General features: G+C 42.0%; 1 protein-coding gene across 1 annotated transcript; it reads left to right on the forward strand.

Moving 5' to 3' along the window:
- The first annotated feature begins 287 nt into the window (after window positions 1–287).
- THAP1 (THAP domain containing 1) lies at window positions 288–17,820 on the forward strand. The gene is made up of 3 exons (XM_039351008.1): window positions 288–2,258; window positions 9,658–9,853; window positions 17,279–17,820. Exons 1-3 carry the CDS (start codon window positions 2,188–2,190, stop codon window positions 17,672–17,674), a joined length of 663 nt encoding a protein of 220 aa, XP_039206942.1. The 5' UTR covers window positions 288–2,187; the 3' UTR covers window positions 17,675–17,820.
- Window positions 17,821–19,139: the final 1,319 nt, after the last annotated feature.

The raw sequence follows: 19,139 nt of genomic DNA on the forward strand, positions 1-19,139 counted from the left end.
GATGAATGTTGGGAAAATACTGGAAAGAACAGTCACTTGATTGGCATGGGAACAATTGGTTTTTATTAAATAATTTTAGAATCTGCTTTTAAACAGATTTATTTACTTTGATAAATTTACTTATAGCCTATCAATATGGGTAGTCCTCAGTATACAACCATAATAGAGCCCAATATTTCTGTTACTAAGCATGGCAGCTATTAAGTAATTTGCTTATTTTACAATCTTTTTTGCCACAGTTAAGCCAATCACTGCAGCTGTTAAGTGACTCTGGCTTTCCCCATTGACTTTGTCAGAAGTCAGCTGGGAAGGTTACAAATGGTAAGCAAATAAACCCACGACAGTGCAACTGTCATAAATACAAGCCAACTGTCAAGCACTCAAATTCTGATCACTTGAGTGTGGGGATGCTGCAATGGTCACAAGTGAGAAAATTTGATTTATCTGTCATAAGTCACTTTTTTCAGTGCCGTTGTAATTTCAAACATCACTAAATGAATGGTTGTAAGTCAAAGACTACCTCTATTAGTGTATTCTAGCACAGAGGTCCCCAACTCTTTCAGCACCAGGGACCAGTTCTGTGGAGAAAGGTTTTTCTGTGGACCAGAGAATGTGTGGTTTTCTGTGTTGCTTGCATCCCACGGATGGGGCTTTGTGTGGACCGGTTGCTGGCATGCCAAGGCTGAGTACTGGTCCACGGCCCAGAGGTTGGGGACCCGTCCCAGCAGTAAAGATATTAACCCTTTCTCCCCATAGAATATATTCAGGTTAAAATCCTGAGCCTCCTTCAAACTTGCACCTACACCTGAAATGCCCCTCCTCCAGTTAGTTCCCTTCTCGTGCCTGAATGTCCTGCTATGTCTTGCCAAACTTTCATTGGGAGTTCACTCAGTCCTCCCAGCACTGAAGGAGATGCCAGAAAACCAATCAACATGCCCATCAGAAGTGCCACTCCCAAAGTAGGGCAATGAATTTTATCTGATTGTATTCAACTCCTTATGGTTTATGTCAAAGACATAAAGATTTGATTACTCCAGTGATTTGGGTAAGGGGCCACAAGAGCAAAATGGACTGGCAAGTGGGGACATATTTTATGTCTATTTTTTTTTTCATTTTCTGAGTTAAGGAAGGATGACTACTATGAACCACTGGATTGTATATTTTTAAATGCTCATGCAAATCAAATTGCCACTTTTGCAACCCGGCCCCTATCTCATCATTCTTAATTTTACTATATCACTTGTTGAAAAAGAAAGGCAAAAGTGTAAGTAAAGAATATAATGCATTCCTGTCATTTGGAGGACACTTTGTCCAACTCCTAACTATGGAAAGACTGCACCCGTTGTAACAACACAGGCCAAAAATCTGGAAACTGTCTAAACCCGAAACCCTATTAAGCATCCCTGATAGCAAGATGAATAATCATCATAGCTCTAAATTGCAAAAGGCCTTTTAACACTGTATTTTAAACTACCATTTCTCAGGAAAGAAAAGAAAAAGGAAAAGAAAGAAAAAGGGAAGGGAAGGAAAGGAAGAGAAAGGGTGGGAAGGAAGAAAGGAATAAATGTCCGTCAAATATACAGGAAATGTAATTTCTTGCTATTATTTAACGGTCGTCTGGATATATTGTTAGATGATTAACATCCTTTAGCTTAATTTTTTTAGGAATAAATATCTTCCTAACAGGTAAGGCTAAACTGCAGCACTTAGAATGCAATTCACAGAAGCACGCTAGTTTCTTCCTTTCCCAGGCGCACATCATGGTTAGGATCGATCTAAACTAGCGCACCAATTCCCGACTACCGTCACGCGCGCAACCAAGACTTCGGACAGGCGCCCGTATATTTCCGAGCGCAGAAGGCAGATTCCGTGCGTCAAAAGATGAGTCGCTCTTCTCATTGGCTGTTCCGACGGAGACGCGTCGCAGCCAAACACTGCGGGGCGTGACCAATAGCCAAGCCCGATGCGAAGATCTCGAGAGAGTTGGTCTGAAGCTGGCACCGCCATGTTGAAAGAGGGAGAGGCCACAGCCAGTTTATGTCGTTCTTCGGATTTTTTTTGTTTTTGAATAGGAACGCGAAGACCTCAGGGAAGCATTTGGATCGACGCGTATTTTAAATTGATTTGTTCCCTCCGAGAAATCCCGGTGGTGCTAAAGAGGCAGGCGGAGGGGACGGCAACAAGAGGATGGTGCAGTCCTGCTCTGCCTACCGTTGCCGGAATCGATACGACAAAGAGAAGCCCATCTCTTTCCACAAGTGAGTAGGGACGGGGGTAGGAATACGGCGGAGGGGGGAGAGAGAGAGAGAGAAAAAAAGGGGAAAAAAAAGAGGCTCTCTTGACCAGGCGGGAGAGGGAGATAGCATTCGCTTCGCGAACAGGAAGACGGAGGTACAGCGCCTGCGCGGCCCAAAGTGGGAGGGACTTTAAATAGTGCGCGGCCTCTCTGGAGGTCGGCGAGAAGGCGGGGTTAAAGTGCGCTTACTGGGCCCTTTTGGTTTTTTTCTTTAAAAAGCAAGGCGCGAGACGTGCCTATCTGGTGGAATCGAACGCGCGTAAGCGCGCGCTTATTCAACCGTCAATAACAGCAAAGCGCCGCTTCAACCTTTCTGACGGGCTGGGAGTGAGGGGTTACTTAAATTAAATGATTTCTTAAAATAATCACGATTAAGAATCGGCAAAGCAGGATCAATAGGGATTGACCCCCTCCCTTTTGATCCTGGTATTGCACCCAAGTCTAATTTAAAAAAAAATCCTCAACAAAAGCAAAAAAGATTGTCGTTTTGGTGAAAGCTAGTAGATCTACGGCTACTTTTGGACTTTAGGTGTACAAGTAATCCTTGACTTAAGACTACAATTGAGTCTAAAATTTCCATTACTAAACAAGACAGTTAATTAAATTTTGCCCTTTCTTACGATCTTTCTTGCCACAGTTCTTAAGGGAATTAGTGAGGTTAGGAACACCATTTTAAGTGTATCTGGCTTCTCCATTGACTTTTGCTTGTCAGAAGGTTGCAAAAGGTGATCACATGACCCTGGGACCCTGCAACTGTCACAAATATATGCTAGTTGCCAAGTCTCTGAATTTTGATCATGCAACCATGTCTTAATGGTCATAAATGTGAAAAGCATTCATAAGTGACTTTTTTCACTGCTATTATAACGGTCACTATACAAATAGTTGTAAGCTAGCAGACTTATGGCTGCTTCAGGTGTACAGATTGTCCTTGACTTCCAACCACAATTAAGCCCAAATTTTATGTTGCTAAGTGAGACATTTGTTAATTGAGTTTTGCCGCATTTTACAACCTCTCTTGCTACCGTTGTTAAGTGAATCATTGCAATTGTTAAGCTAGTAACATGATTATTAAATGAATTTGCTTCCCCGTTGATTTTGCTTGTTAGAAGTTCACAAAAGCTGATCACATGATCCTGGGACACTGAAACTATCATAAATACAAGTCAGTTACCAAGCATCTTGTTATGTCCCGAGCCTTGCAAACGGCTCGGGCGTTTGCAGGCAGTCCCGGGCAGGTGCAAAGCTGCCCGGGACCAGACAGGCTGTCGCCAGCGCCGTGCGCATGTGCGGGTGCTGGCGCGGGAAAAGTAACCCATTTACCCGGGAGTTGCCTATATAAGAGGCTGCGAGGCATTTGGGCGAGGCTGAAGCCATCTTCCTGTAAGCTGAACGCTGACTAAATGAAATTGAGAACTCCAGCTGCTTCTCGTGTCTGTTTTCCCGCCACGGACTCAACACTGGCGACGAGGATGGGATGCCTTGCACTACCTGGAAAGGAAGAAGTGTAAGCTTACCCAAGGAGTCCTGAGCGGCGAAAGAGGAACGGCGTCGACTCGGCAGCTGCCCGCCAATCCGGTGCGCATTCGGGGGTAGGCTGGCTGATAGACCCGTCTCCTGAAGATCCGAAGATGGCGAAAATCGGAAGGCTTTCGGAATTCGACGTCTCACATCCAGAGCGGTGGGAGTCCTACGTATCCAGAATGGAGAACTACTTCAAGGCAAACCAAGTGAGGGAAGATAGCTTGAAGGCGGCCACCCTGCTTTGCGTTTGCGGCCAAGACGCCTTCGAAATCGCAGAAAACCTTGCAGCACCTGTCCCAGTAGAGTCTGTAAGCTACGCAGACCTGAAGAAGCTGCTGAAGGAGCATTTCCATCCCAAGGTGTCCGTTATCTCATGGCGCCACACCTTCGAACAAAGGGATCAACGGTCCGGTGAGTCAGCCAAGGAATACATCGCCGCGTTACGGAAGGCCGCCAAGCCCTGCGAGTTCAAGGACCTCGAGGAACGACTGAGGGACCGATTCGTGTGCGGGTTAAGGCATCGCGAGCTACAACAGAGACTTTTCGCAAAGGAAGAATTATCCTTCCAAGACGCCTTAAGGGAAGTCACCGCAGAAGAAGCAGCAGGCGGCGCCGTCAAAAACATGCGGCCGATCAGAAACAGTGCAGAGGGTGCGTCCGTGCACCAGGAAGACGTCCGACGAAACTCCGAGGAGGATCCGGACGAGGAAGTCGACCGTCTACACCCCGCGAAGGAAGAGAACCAGAAGGGAAGCTCTTCGGCTCCGCTCAAGTGCATCGGCTGTGGAGGTCGCCACAGGAGAACCGACTGCAAGTTCCGCTCCGCTACCTGCCGGGCATGCGGTAAACAAGGGCACATTGCAGCTGTGTGCCTGGGCCGACGAAAGGCACAACCCCAAGAAGAACGCCTGAAGGGTACCAGATTCCCCAGCCAGAATAGGGTAGGTTTTTGCGCTTCGCGAAGAAGCATCTGTAGAACAGGCACACACAAGCCCATGAAGAAAAAGCTGTCACTCAACGTGAAGCTACAAGGGGTTCCATTATCTATGGAACTAGACACAGGGTCTGCCCTGTCCATCATTTCATTGCATACATTTAGGAAGATTTGTTCCAGAAGTGGGTCTAAGGCCAAGTTAAGGCCTTCTGATATTGTATTAACAGATTTTCAGAACTCAAGAGTGTGTGTTAAGGGGGAGGCCACCCTTAACGTGCAATACAAGAGTTTTGAAGGTCCACTAGACTTATTAGTAGTAGGGGGTGAACGAACGAGTCTCATAGGACTCGATTGGTTTGAGGCCCTGGGGATACACGTCACAGGACTCAATAGCTTACAAACACTCGACCTACAGGAAGTCTGCACAGAATTTGCAGATGTTTTCAGCCCCCAGCTGGGCACATTCAAAGGACCACCTGTGTCCTTAAAGCTAGACCCCACTGTCACTCCCATTAGGATTAAAGCAAGAAGGGTCCCTTTTGCTTTAAAAAGTAAGATTGACACTGAACTAGACAAACTAATCCAACAGGGAATCCTAGAACCTGTTGATTCCAGCCCGTGGGAGACCCCCATTGTCACGCCTCTAAAGGCAAATGGGGACATTCGCATTTGTGCTGATTACAAATGCACACTCAATAAGGCATTGCAGCAACATGCCTATCCTGTTCCTGTGGTCAGTCACATCCTGGCCTCTCTCAAGGGGGGGCGTGTTTTTGCAAAGCTTGACCTAGCTCAAGCATATCAACAGCTGCCTGTTGATGATGATGCTGCCATAGCTCAGACCATTGTGACCCACAGGGGAGCCTTTAAAGTAAAAAGGCTACAGTTTGGAGTGAATGTCGCTCCTGGGATTTTCCAAAGCGTAATGGAAAACACACTACGAGGTATACCAGGGGTCTGCCCCTACTTTGACGATGTCTTGATTGCAGGAGACTCCACACACATTCTAGCTGAAAGGCTTAGGGCTGTCCTGTTAAGATTCAGGAAATCAGGCCTCAAGCTCAGAAAAGACAAATGCCAGATTGGGGTGCCTTCTACTGAATTTCTGGGATTCAAAATTGATGCTGCTGGGATTCATCCTGCTGAATCCAAACTAACTGCTATTTTAGATGCACCCAGGCCAAAGTCTAAGGCCGAACTTCAGGCCTTTCTAGGCCTCCTGAATTTCTACAATTCTTTTCTTCCACATAAAGCTAGTGTAGCTGAGCCTCTTCACAGGCTACTAGACAAACAGGCTGTGTGGCTGTGGTCACAAGCGCATGAGGCTTGCTTTAAAGAAGTCAAGGCCTTGCTCACTTCTAACAGTGTTCTTGCACATTTCAACGAGTCTCTCCCTGTGTGCATCGCTTGTGATGCGTCCCCCTACGGGGTTGGAGCTGTCCTGAGTCACCTCAGGTCTGATGGAACTCAGGTTCCTATTGCATACTACTCCAGAACACTGTCTTCTGCCGAGCGCAACTACGCTCAGATAGACAGGGAGGCTCTGGCTGTTGTTGCTGGAATTAAAAAATTCCACGATTTTCTATATGGCAGGCATTTCACGGTCTTCACTGACCATAAGCCTCTGCTGGGACTGTTTACCACACGTAAGCAGACTCCCCACATCATTTCCCCTAGAATGCTTAGGTGGTCTATTTTCTTGTCTGCATATGATTTTTCATTACTCCACAAGCCTGGGAAAGAAATGGGCCATGCTGATGGCCTCAGTAGATTGCCTCTGCCAGTAGTAGAAGCTGACCCCGCGCCAGCTGTCAACATTCTATCAATCCAAGCCTTGCCCGAGCTCCCTCTTAGTGCCAGGGATGTTACCGCTGAAACAGGTACAGATCACACACTTTCACGTGTCCGCTCCTGGGTCCTGTCCGGGTGGCCTGAGCACTGCCCTAGTCCTGAGTTTCAGAGTTTCTGGTCCAAAAGAAACGAACTGTCCCTTTCTCAGGGTTGTCTGCTTTGGGGAAACAGAGTTGTCATTCCCACCTCAATGAGGACTAGGGTCTTAGAATCCCTCCACGAGGGTCATCCTGGCATTGTTCGTATGAAGGCTCTTGCACGCAGCCACTTGTGGTGGCCTGCTTTAGATAAAGATATTGAGGCTAAGGTACACGCATGCCACCTGTGCCAACGATCTCGCCCAGAGATGCCCCAAGCTCCTGTGCATAGATGGGAGGAAACACAGTCCCCATGGTCTAGGGTGCACATTGACTACGCTGGGCCCTTTCAGGGCCAGTTCTTCTTGGTCCTTGTTGACAGCCATTCAAAATGGCTTGAGGTTGTGCCTGTCTCATCCACCACCACTGCAAAGACTATTCAGGTACTGAGGGGGATTTTTGCTGCACACGGGCTGCCAGATGACATTGTGTCCGACAACGGCCCTCAATTCACCTCCTCCGAATTCCAAGCTTTCTTACAGGCAAACCTGATTCGTCATGCCACGTCTGCGCCTTTTCACCCGTCCACCAACGGTATGGCTGAACGCATGGTGCGCATCGCAAAGGACGCCTTGAAGAGACTCACCTACGGGGACTGGCATCACAGGTTGGCTGACTTTCTCCTTTCTTATCGCACCACACCGTCCACTTCTACAGGGAGAAGTCCAGCTGAACTTCGTTGGGGGCGCCAACTTACTACTAGACTTGACCGGTTGCATCCGGACAGACTGCCTTCATCTACCTCACATCCTAGGGCACCTAGACAACTACTTGTGGGTGCCCCGGTTTGGGCTCGCAATTACGGGCCTGGTCATACATGGGTCCCCGCTTCTGTGTCCAGGATCACAGGTCCTCTCTCCTACGAGGTTGCCCTGGACAACGGTCGTGTCCTGCGTCGGCACATCGACCAACTTCGCTCTAGGCGAGACTTTTCTGCTGAGACTCCTGGGTCTTTTCCAGGGGGGGAGGGGGACCCTTTGGAGCAAAGGGAAGGGCAAGAGCTACTGCCCATCTCCACTGAGGGAGCCACAAACGGCTCGTCCCAAGGTTCTGCAATTGCTCCGAAAAGAAAGTCATGGAGCTTACCCACACAACAGGCACTCACGCCTACTCCAGCCAGGGAGTCACCCCGGGGGCATACTCACTTTCCACATACATCACACAGCACTCCAGCAACGGAGGATACCCGGGGGCATCCCAACAAATCATTCCCCGCAAGAGAGCTGGCACACAATCCCCAAAGTTGGCCTGACCTTACCCCAAATCCTACAGGGGGTCAAACATACACAGAGTTAGTCGAGGAACCAAGTCCCGACTACAACAACCCTAGCACAAATCAGGGAACACCTGAGTTTTGGGAAAGTACAGAAACCCACACGAGCCCGAACACAGAATGGGGTTCAGGGAATGGACAGCCTCCTGACAGGTCTTGGACTGACCTAGGAGGTTCTACAGAGACGCCCAGCAGCGGCTATCACTTCAAGGGGCCTGAGGGTCTACAGCTAGGTAGGTCAACCAGGTCACAAAGTAACAGAAGCCCTGGCCTGACGAGCCCGGTGGGCAAGCAAGCAGGCCAGGCATCGGGGCACAGTCCTTGGAAGACACCAGGGCACAATAGAGAGAACAGGCTCACGCCTCCCTCCAGTCAGGGGACTTATGCCAGTAACCCAGAGCTAAGAAGGTCACAGAGAGCAAAGAAATCTCCTAAGTATCTAGAAGATTACATAACATTGCTGGCAAGGCAAAAGCCAGTAATCAGTGGGAGCACTGGGGAGCAAAATGTCATATAAAATAAATGTTGTATGTTGGTAGTAGTTTTAGCCCGGGGGAAAGGGGTGTTATGTCCCGAGCCTTGCAAACGGCTCGGGCGTTTGCAGGCAGTCCCGGGCAGGTGCAAAGCTGCCCGGGACCAGACAGGCTGTCGCCAGCGCCGTGCGCATGCGCGGGTGCTGGCGCGGGAAAAGTAACCCATTTACCCGGGAGTTGCCTATATAAGAGGCTGCGAGGCGTTTGGGCGAGGCTGAAGCCATCTTCCTGTAAGCTGAACGCTGAATAAATGAAATTGAGAACTCCAGCTGCTTCTCGTGTCTGTTTTCCCGCCACGGACTCAACACATCTGAATATTGATCATGTGACAAAGGGGATACTGCAATAATCATAAGTATGAAAAATAATCCTAAGTCACTTTTTTCAGTACTGTTGTAATTTTGAAGAGTCATTAAATGGACTATTGTAAGTCAAGCACTACGTGTATATCTCAGTTCTGTTTGTTGAACTCCTATACTATTTTTTTTAATCCCAGTATTCATAAAAATTTAAGAGCAGCTGAGTTGACCTGCACCAAAAAAGAGGTTATAAGGGTAACTGAAAGTTTACCAATAAAACATGCACATTTGTGAATGTTCACAAGCTCATCTTGACAGAGAACTTGAAAGTTTGTATGCTATCTGTAAATCAATAGCTGGATTTTGGAGCTTTTCGTATTTAATGTAAATGTTTTCTTTTTTGTGGACAGTAATAAATCTTGAGTTTTGTGAGCTTTGTATGCTCAAAAATTTCTACAAACATGGATGAAAGTTACAGAAACAATGGGTATTTCGCAGTTCTCCCACAGACTATGCCTAGAGAGAAACCCATAATTCGTTCACTAGAAATTTAATGTAGAGACCTCTGTACTGGAAGTCATCTTTCACATACTGTTTTTTCTGTTTGGGGTTTCCTGTTACTGGGAGAACAGAAAAATTGAGGTCTTTAATTAAATCCAAAAGCTTGATTTCTATCATGTTGTAGGCAACTTCTTAAAAGTGTATTAAGACTACACCTAAGGGAAAATGTGGCTGCTTCCCTTTCCTCCCCCTGCCCCTCCCAGTTTGGTAGTAATAATAAAAATTGTTTGATGTACATTTTATTTGTAGATTTCCTCTCACAAGGCCTGATCTCTGCAAGAAATGGGAAGCTGCTGTTAGAAGAAAAAATTTCAAACCAACAAAATATAGCAGCATTTGTTCTGAACACTTTACTCCAGATTGCTTCAAAAGAGAATGTAACAACAAACTATTAAAGGACAATGCTGTACCAACAATATTTTGCCACACAGAACCAAATGTGAAGGTAAGCGAGGTTTATGAATTATTTTTAAAGCTTCTGTAATTCAGAAAATACTGGGTGGCAATGCTCTTATTGCTAAGCAAAAGTATTCTGAAGACAGGAGACTGATATGTGGTGCCAGACGGAAGCGTATTATATTCATCTGTTGATATAATAGACAGAATTAAAATTCCGTTTCTACTCATTTACCATTTTGATTTTTTTTTTATTTTGGATTCTTCTAAAATAAAAAGAAACATGGATTCATTGTAACAATTTTGACAACTTTTTGTATCACTTTTAGACATTTCATCATTCCTGCAAGAATACTTTTAAATTTGATTGATTTCACATTGGTTAATGCAAGAACTACGTAAGAATGATCAGTGCTTCTGCATCAGACAATATCTCATAATTTTTGGACCATTGCAAGAGTGCTCAATATTTACTGTTTTGTATATGCACACTACTCCATCTCATGTTGTATTTATGGACAGAATATTGCTGCTCCAACCACAATGTCCCACTTCATTTTCTTTTCTAAACAAGGAGAAATGGGGAAAATGATTTGCTTGGAACAATGAGTATGTAGGACACAAGTTTTCCTATCAAATTGCCACTACTGGACTTGGTGAAAACTTAAAAGTAAGGTACTGTTTTGTCTACTCAGCAGCCCTTTCAGAACTAATGGTGAATTAAAAAGAGCTAAATAGGAATCCTTGTGCAAATTATGATTTCCATCCAAGAAATAGTTATATTAATACAAGTAATTGATGCCATTTTAAAACAACAAACTTACCTGCAACGTTCTATGTTAAGAGATCAACAACCTTTTCAGGCTTTTTTTTTTTTTTTACAATTTTGCACTATATTTTAGATGCCAAAATACAATTTTAAACAACATAACTCACATGATACTAATGATATAATTAGTATATAATTTGCTTATATTTACTTATATTTTAAGTTTTTATTTTTTTTATTAAAAATCCTCATATTTTAATTTTTAAATTTAGAGGGTATAATATAAATTGTTTTATCAAACAATAAGATTTTCTTTTAACAGAATTTTTGTGTCTTTTTTATCCTCTTAAGAAAAGCAAAAGTTAATTAAGTAAATACACCATATAAATACCGGAATATGAGTATTTAGTCTAAGAAAAATAGTTCAGCTAAAGGTTTGTTTATGATGGCAATCCTCAACCTTTCCACCTTGGCGGCCCAGCCAGGTGTGTGTGTGTGTGTGTGTGTGTGTGTGTGTGTGAGTGGCATCCACTCGCGCGAATGGGTGCTTGAGCGGAGGGTGCTTGTGCTTGTGCCTGAAGCTCCATTTGCATAAGCGCCCTCTGCTCAAGTGACCACCACTCAGGCAAGTGCAGCTTCATGAAACAGGCTTGCCTATTGCTCAAGCGGCCTAGTTTTGGATAGGCCGTGGCCTGATAGTGGGCTGCAGCCAGGGGTTGGGGACTCCTGGTTTACGACAACTTTGCTTTTTTATAAATATAAATATTTATAAAATATAAATATATTTATAAATATAAATATTAAGTCAATATCTTACACGAGACCAAGATATTTCACCCTGACACACACACACACACACACACACACACACACACTTTATTTCTGCCATTTTTTAAAAAATAAACATTGATACTCTTCTGGCTGGTAATTAATACTATCTTTGAAATCTTTAATTTTTGATACATTGTCTATAAAACATACTGTTAATAGGTGATTTTTTTTTCTTCCAGTTGTTTAGTTAATGATGCTTGGAATTCTGAAAGTTAGAGTTTAATGATTCTTGACGACACTTAGACTGGAGACTAACACAATTACCCTATACGTGCTGATATATGTGGTTTGGGGGAAAGGGCTATGATAAATATTAATTAATCAATTAATTATATTATTTATTCATTTTTCTTCTGTTCAATTGTATTCAAATCTCGGATAGTGCTTAGTCAAATCCTGCTGTTTTCTTGGCAAGCTTTTCAGAAGTGGTTTGCCACTACCTCCTTCCTATGGCTGAGAGAAAGTGATTAGCTGGCTTTATGCCTAAGGCAGTGGTTCTCAATCTGTGGGTCAGGACCCCATTTGGGGTCGAACGACCATTTCACGGGGGTCGCCAAACAACGCAGTCCACCATTTTTTCCCGTTTTCTTTAGCTGTGCTACTCCCTTTTATTCTATTGGCTTTTGAAAGCCAATAGAATAGACTCTCTTGAATAGAGTCTAATTCTATTGGCTTTCAAAAGCCAATAGGAATTGTCCAGGCTGTCTCTGCCCTGCTGAGCCCGCCAAAAGTCCCATTCTGCAAATGGTGCTGCAAGTTGTCTGTAGCGGAGGCGAGCTGTCTGGAAGTTTCCACCCCTCCCTGCTGAGCAACTACTAAAAATGTAAGTAAAAGAGTGCCAGGGGTGGGAGGCCGGCAGGCGCAGGGAGGGTTGCTGGCGCGCGTGGGGCCCAGCGGGTGCCTTACCTCCCTTGGGCTGGGCCAGCTGATGGCCCAGCCGGTGGTCGGCCTGCTCCGTCTCTGCCGCTTGCCAGCTACGCCTTGGCCAGCGCAGGGGGCAGCACCACGCATGCGCGGCACTCCCGGGCAGGGAAAGTCCTCGACTTACGACCGGTTGGGTAGTCCTCGACTTACGACCAGTTGGGGGTCGCGGCATTAAAAAGGTTGAGAACCACTGGCCTAAGGCATGACTAGAACTCATTCAGCTGGCTTTATGCCTAAGGCATGACTAGAACTCATGGTCTCTGTTTCTAGCCTGCTGCTTTAACCACTACATCAAACTGGCTCTTTTAATACAGTAGATGATATAACATGTAATGAATATGATCATAATCCAGTCTTAATTGGTTAGACTTGCCACTTATGCTGTAGCATCAATAATATCATGAAGGCTTCATTACAACAAAGGCCCTCAATATTCCTGGTCTGAATATAAATTGCTGTCAGGGATTTTCTTATGAGTGGAAAGTGGATAGGATGTTCAATGCATGGTAATCAGCTCATTTTTTTTATCCAAAACAACTACATTTCTGTACACATTTGTTGTGCATTAGACTAGCTACATCAACCAGGACTTGGCATAGCTAATAACTCCTCAGTGCTGCTAATGGAGGATAGGTTAAAATGCATATTAAAATCAAGTTGTGTAAGACAGCAGGCTTGGAAATGAGTGAGAGCTCATTAGCATCTATTACTATCATGTAGACATTCGTGTATTGAATGTTTCTAGGCTGTAGTTCCAAATCCTCCTCCTATAACTGTTAATTATAGTCAAATGATTTTTTTGCAGGAAAAAACCCACGTTGCTATCTGAATCTTAAGACATTTTAATGATGCTATTTCAAAATAACTTTTTAATGCAGCTGATATGGGCGAAAAAAAGAAAAGAAATAATCACCGACAAATGGATTAGTCATTAGTGCTTCACTTACTGAAGTATTTAACTGAGATGTAGTAACACTAATCTATAAATCTGTTTCAGTTCATTTCAAATGTATTTATAGTAATTAATTAGTATATATAAACATACAAGATCAACACATACGAGAATAATATAATTTGAGATGAGGAAGATTTGACAAGTTTTCAAAGATTGTTAAAAAAAAACAGACAAAATACATCTAACACAGGGACAAGAATTGAATAATATATGGATAAAATAGGCATTGTTATTTTTCTTGAGAACCTTCCAAATTGGGGGAGATTAAACCTGTTTTCAAATCAATATAAAAGTTGAAATATAATAAGACATTGTTGGAGAGAGACTGACCAAACCAGAGGGAGAAGTCAAGTAATTAGTCTGGAATCTTTATATAGGTACCAGAAGGCAAAGTCCGATCCCTCTTGAAGGCTTTTGAACCACATCTAATCTGGCTCAGGTACAAACTATCAGTCTGGAAAGATTCCAGTGAAATAGGCATGCATAATAAAGTTGCTAATTGAACTCTTCGTCTGTGCATCTGGTTGTTCGTAACTGACAGACATGGCCAATATTCTCTGTTGCCCTTATAGAAGAACTATTGTCACAAGCTTTAGTCCTAGGTAGGTATACAGTTTTAGACAATAAACTTTTGTCCCCTTTCAATGGCAATGCACTTTAAAATAAATGGGAGAAGGAAAATGTTTTTTTGTCTTTAGTACCGATGGAACAGTTTAAAAATTCTTAAGATATATAAGATAATTGCAGTATAAATTACGTACGTCAAACAATTATAAATGATAGTTGAGATCAAATTGTTATTTTTATTCATTTATTAAATTTATATACCACCCATCTTGCAATTTGAGGCGACTCTGGGCGGCTCACAATGTAATAAAACATGGAGCTATAAAAACAATTAACTATAAAATAACAGATTAAAATTACAGAAGATTAAGAAGAGACTAAAAGACCACAGATTTGGAAGGCAGTGGTGGTGCCTTCTTCTGTCACTGCACCAGCCACTTGCACCCTACAGTTTCTCCTTCAGAGCTCCGTGTCAACCAGCACATCCCGGTTTTAAGGCTCTTCCTGAATGCCAGAACGGTTTCTTTCAGTGTTAAAAAATTGGACAATACTGTTAAAAGATACAGAATCTAATTTTATTTGAAAAATAAACTCTTGAAGTAAAAAGAACCAATGTTCTAAAAGTAAATAATTTGAAACTGTGCATTTTATGGGTCACATCATAACCCATATACTGGATTGTTAGACTGTTTAAGAGAATATTTCCTGTTCAAGGCCACATATTCCAAAAGATAAGAACTGAAGATATATTTATTTGTTAGATTTATATTCTGCCTTTTATTTTAATCAGTGTTTATTATACAGTTCACATTAGACAACCACTGCTACTCAAGGCAATTGTGTACTAGTGGATTTCCTTAGTAAATCTTAAGTCTCTTAAGATATTAAGTCGCTTTTGAAAGATGGCTTATGGCAGGGCCATCCACAACTATAGTCATTGGCTTCAAAATGGGCAAGTGAATTTTGAAGCCGGTGACTATAGCTGCAGATATTATTGACCTATGGACTGGCAGAGATTTCAGCTGGAATTCTAGAATGTTAAATTTTAATATTCTTTCAAAAAAAAATCTTAAAAGTAAGCCACATTCTTACAGTAAGATGAATGAATATGTTTACAAAAATATAACTGTATAATAAATTATTCAAATACCCCAAACTGCTCCACTGAAATAGATTACATTCTGGTTTCTAATGTTCTGCTGCAATCTATAACAGAGACCTCTAGGCTGGATTAAATACAGTATACAGATTTTGCTTCTGTTATGAGATATATTGTTTTTAGCAAAAGACAAATCCAAAGTGGAGCTGGAAATTTAATCTTAGTTTGCTATCCAGTGAGAATTACTGAAGAAACAATCCCTAAAGCATTTTCTTATTACTTAGAGAATAATCCTGAAGAATCTGTGAACATTCACATATGCTGGAAAGCATTAAAAGCAGAAAAGAAGAGCACAATAAATGAATAAAAGAAAAAATGAGATTTTATTGGTACTATCTAAATCTAATAGGATCAATTAAAGAACTAGAACTATGGAAATTCATTTCTGTTATAACAGAATTAGTTTAGACGAAACAAAAATACTATGAATAAAACAAACGACTGCATGTATTTCTATGTTAAGATCCCATGCACTTCATAAATCTAAATTTCATCTCCAAGCTCTCATCCACTGGTCAGTTTTTTACTTCTCTATTAGATAGTATTGCTGTCCTATCTATTTAAAATTTTTCATAATTGGAAAATTGATAATAGATTTATTTATTTATTTATTTATGAGACTTATGTACCGCTTTAAGTGCAAGCACTCTCTAAGCGGTGTACACCAGTAAGCAATGTATATATATATATATTTACATTGCCCCCAACAATCTGGGTCCTCATTTTACCTACCCCGGAAGGATGGAAGGCTGAGTCAACCTTGAGCCGGTGAGATTTGAACCGCTGACCTGCTGAACACAGTCAGCTAAAGTGGCCTGCAGTACTGCACTCTAAGTGCTGCGCCACCTCGGCTCTTTTTAGATCTACTGAATGTTAAGTTCTGTGTTAAGAACATTAAATATTAACTTTTAACGGTACCTCTTTGAATGACAAAATAAGTCGACTCTCATAAGAGCATAAGAAGCTTCCAGTGTGATTATCGGATTTTCAAGTTATCAGGGCAATAATTATATGCCCACAGCAATTAAACCAATTACTAAGATCTTAGGTCTGCTGCTATATGGCGCTTAGCTCTGTGTATATAAGGGCAAAGCTATTCATTCAAAATTTCTAAGAGTCGTTCTCCATGTTTCTTAGTCTCCTACAAATATTCTTCTTTGGCTGGAAATAAGCTATATCTTTTCAAGTATGTTTGAGACTTTGTTGACCACATTTGGCGGTCAGTTCCTAGTCCAGCTTTAACTCTTAGATAATGGTATTGCTTTCTTGAAAAGAACAAATTGATTCTGATTTAGTTTAGTTCCCCCTTCCCATATATATGCTTTTTGGGTCCAATATAGGTAGTCCTCAATGACCACAACTTAATGAACCCAAAATTTCTATTGCTAAGTGAGGCAGTTATTAAGTGAGCTTTGCCCTTTTTTATGACCTTTCTTGCCATAGTTGTTAAGTGAATCTCTGCAGTTAAATTAGTAACACGGTTGTTAAATTAATCTGGCTTCCCCATTGACTTTGCTTGTCAGAAGGTTGTAAAAGGTGATCACATGACCCTTGGACGCTGCAACTGTCATAAATAGGAATCATTTGCCAAGCCTCTGAATTTTGATCACATGACCATGGGGATGCTGCAACTGTCAATTTTTTCAGTGCCGTTGTAATTTCAAACGGTCACTAAATGAATTGTTGTAAGTCGAGGACTATCTGAACCTGATAGAATTGAAGTGATGGACCTAGGCATCCAAAAATATACATTGAATGTTTCACATTGTTGACCATATGGGTGCTTCTTTTGTTATCCCAAGATAATTTTATAATATCCTTCTTGCAGAATAGCATTTACGCAGGTATAAACTAATGATCTGTCTTCAGCGGTAACAAATTATTTTGTAATAGGATTGTTTTCTCTGGATTCTCAGATACCAAAGTTGAGTCTGTAGCACAATTGCCCCTTTTTACTCAACTGGCATCTTGAACTTCAATCAGATTCTTCAGTGGCCATTCAGTTTTCAAGATGATAAGAATCCGGTGAGAGTGGAGTTCTTTATTCTGTTCAATTACAAAGCCTTTAGCTGACTAAACATATTGTTCCCCTGAAGGTTTTGCTACCCCTGTTTGAAGTTCGTTTTAATTCATATAAATAATGGAATTATTATTTTCCTCAAGCATAAAGTTTGGAAGAAGAAAAGTGATCTTGCTTGTCACCTGAAATGTTTTATGTTTCCTTTTAAAGAAACAAATGTAAAATACATGTTCTTGTTTTGCTTTTTAGTCTGAAGGCACACAAGAACCACCTGAAGTACCAACCCCTCCTTCTCCTTCACCTCCACCACCTCCGCAAACGTACCCAAGATTGGTAGATCCAAGCATTGGATTATTGATGCCACCACTTCATACTCCCAATAATATTGCTGTATTTTGTGATCACAACTACACGGTAGAGGATACGGTGCATCAGAGAAAAAGAATCCAGCAACTGGAAGAGCAGGTGGATAAACTGAGGAAGAAACTTAAGACTGCACAGCAGCGATGTAGGCGTCAGGAAAAACAGATTGAAAAACTGCGAGAGCTTGTTCAGTTTCAGAAGGAAAAAGACGTGCTGTCAGGCAAAGGTGGTTATGTGATTCTGCCTAATGACTATTTTGAAATTGTAGAAGTCCCTGCCTAGAAGGCTAGCATTGTCATTTGTGGGACACTGCCAAAGTTAGCCTCATCAGACTAACCCACCTTACTCAGTTTTAAAAGCAAGACTTTTTAGTTCTGTATATTAAATACTTCAGCCCTTCAAAACAATAAAAGTTGCTATATAATCAATTGTTGCTGTTGTCTAGTGCTGATCTTTTTATTGATCCATTGCTCAAAAAGGGAACTAGTGATGCTTAAATGTAGAGAATGAGTGACAATAACATACTTGCTCACTCATATGTTGCTCGATGTGATGGAATATGGATTTGACTCAGGAAAGTAGAAATACTGAGCTGTAATAAAAAAGATAAATCCTGGGAAAGCCAAAAAGCACCAGAAAAAAAAAAATCAAAACATATCCATCTTGATTGTGTTAGGGATATGTTGAACTGGAAAGATACTTTGCCAGGCTTTTAAGATTATGTATCCATGATCTAATAGCATTCAAGTGCCTTCCAAGACTCCAGTGACTCCTTTTTGTGATTCTACCTATCTTAAAGAGCTGATATCCATCTTGGCACTGTCCTCCCTTTTCAGGAAACTCACATTCCAGCACACTCAGAAATCTATTTTCAGTGATTCATTGGTATATGAAATATTTCTATAGAATTCATAAGGCGTGGTATGATATTGAACGGTGGCTATTATCCATGAGTCACTAAAACCTTGGTTCAAATGCTGTCTTCCTTGAGCAATTTAGGCAAGTTATGTTTCCTCAGACTGTGAAAAAAATATGTGGCTTTTCTGTTCCAGTGTGCGAGCCAGATTGTAAGCCATGGCCAAGCTAGGTAATCTTTCATTGTACAATCATACTTTGATCTTTAGTTCAAAGAAAAAAAGGCAATGTTAGAGACACACACATACCGGTAGAAATTCTAACCAGCTCTTAGAATAGAGCCCAGACAGTAATAGGGCTCCAGTTCAGGTGCTACACTACTAGAATCGAATGAAACCTCAATTTAATGAACCTCAGTACAACAGGGTTCACATGCACTAGTGATTTATACTATTTGCATAAATTCAGATCATTTGCATGATAATCATGTAAATGATGCAAATCAGCTTAACAAAATGATATACTTTCATGTTTGATAGACTTTATGAATAATGAACAGACTTCCCACAATTAGATTGTTAAAGTAAGGTTGCACTGTGTTTTCTTAGTACCTCCTTGGAAAGAGTTGCGCTGTTGTGTCTGCAACCACTGAATCTTTTGATTATCTGTGGCAGCCCATGTGAAACAACTGAAAAGTTAGGTTATAAACCGATGAATTACAATTGTAAGAACCACTGGATCCTAAAACTGGTAAAAGGTGTATTCAGCCACTGCTAGTTTGAGTTGGAGATCACATAGAACAACAGTCTAGATCAGTGGTTCTCAACCTGTGGGTCAGGACCCCATTTGGGGTCGAATGACCATTTCACGGGGGTCGTCAAACAACGCAGTC

The sequence above is a fragment of the Crotalus tigris genome, unplaced genomic scaffold, assembly GCF_016545835.1.
Source record: "Crotalus tigris isolate CLP2741 ecotype Arizona unplaced genomic scaffold, ASM1654583v1 scf7180000018368.3068619, whole genome shotgun sequence".
Lineage (NCBI taxonomy): Eukaryota > Metazoa > Chordata > Lepidosauria > Squamata > Viperidae > Crotalus > Crotalus tigris.

Bases quoted from the DNA above. Each gene is read 5' to 3' on its own strand.
- THAP1 (XM_039351008.1), top strand. From the start codon at position 2,188: ATGGTGCAGTCCTGCTCTGCCTACCGTTGCCGGAATCGATACGACAAA. The intron at 2,259-9,657 runs GTGAGTAGGGAC...TTTTATTTGTAG, and splicing joins AAGCCCATCTCTTTCCACAA to ATTTCCTCTCACAAGGCCTG. The intron at 9,854-17,278 runs GTAAGCGAGGTT...TTTGCTTTTTAG, and splicing joins ACACAGAACCAAATGTGAAG to TCTGAAGGCACACAAGAACC.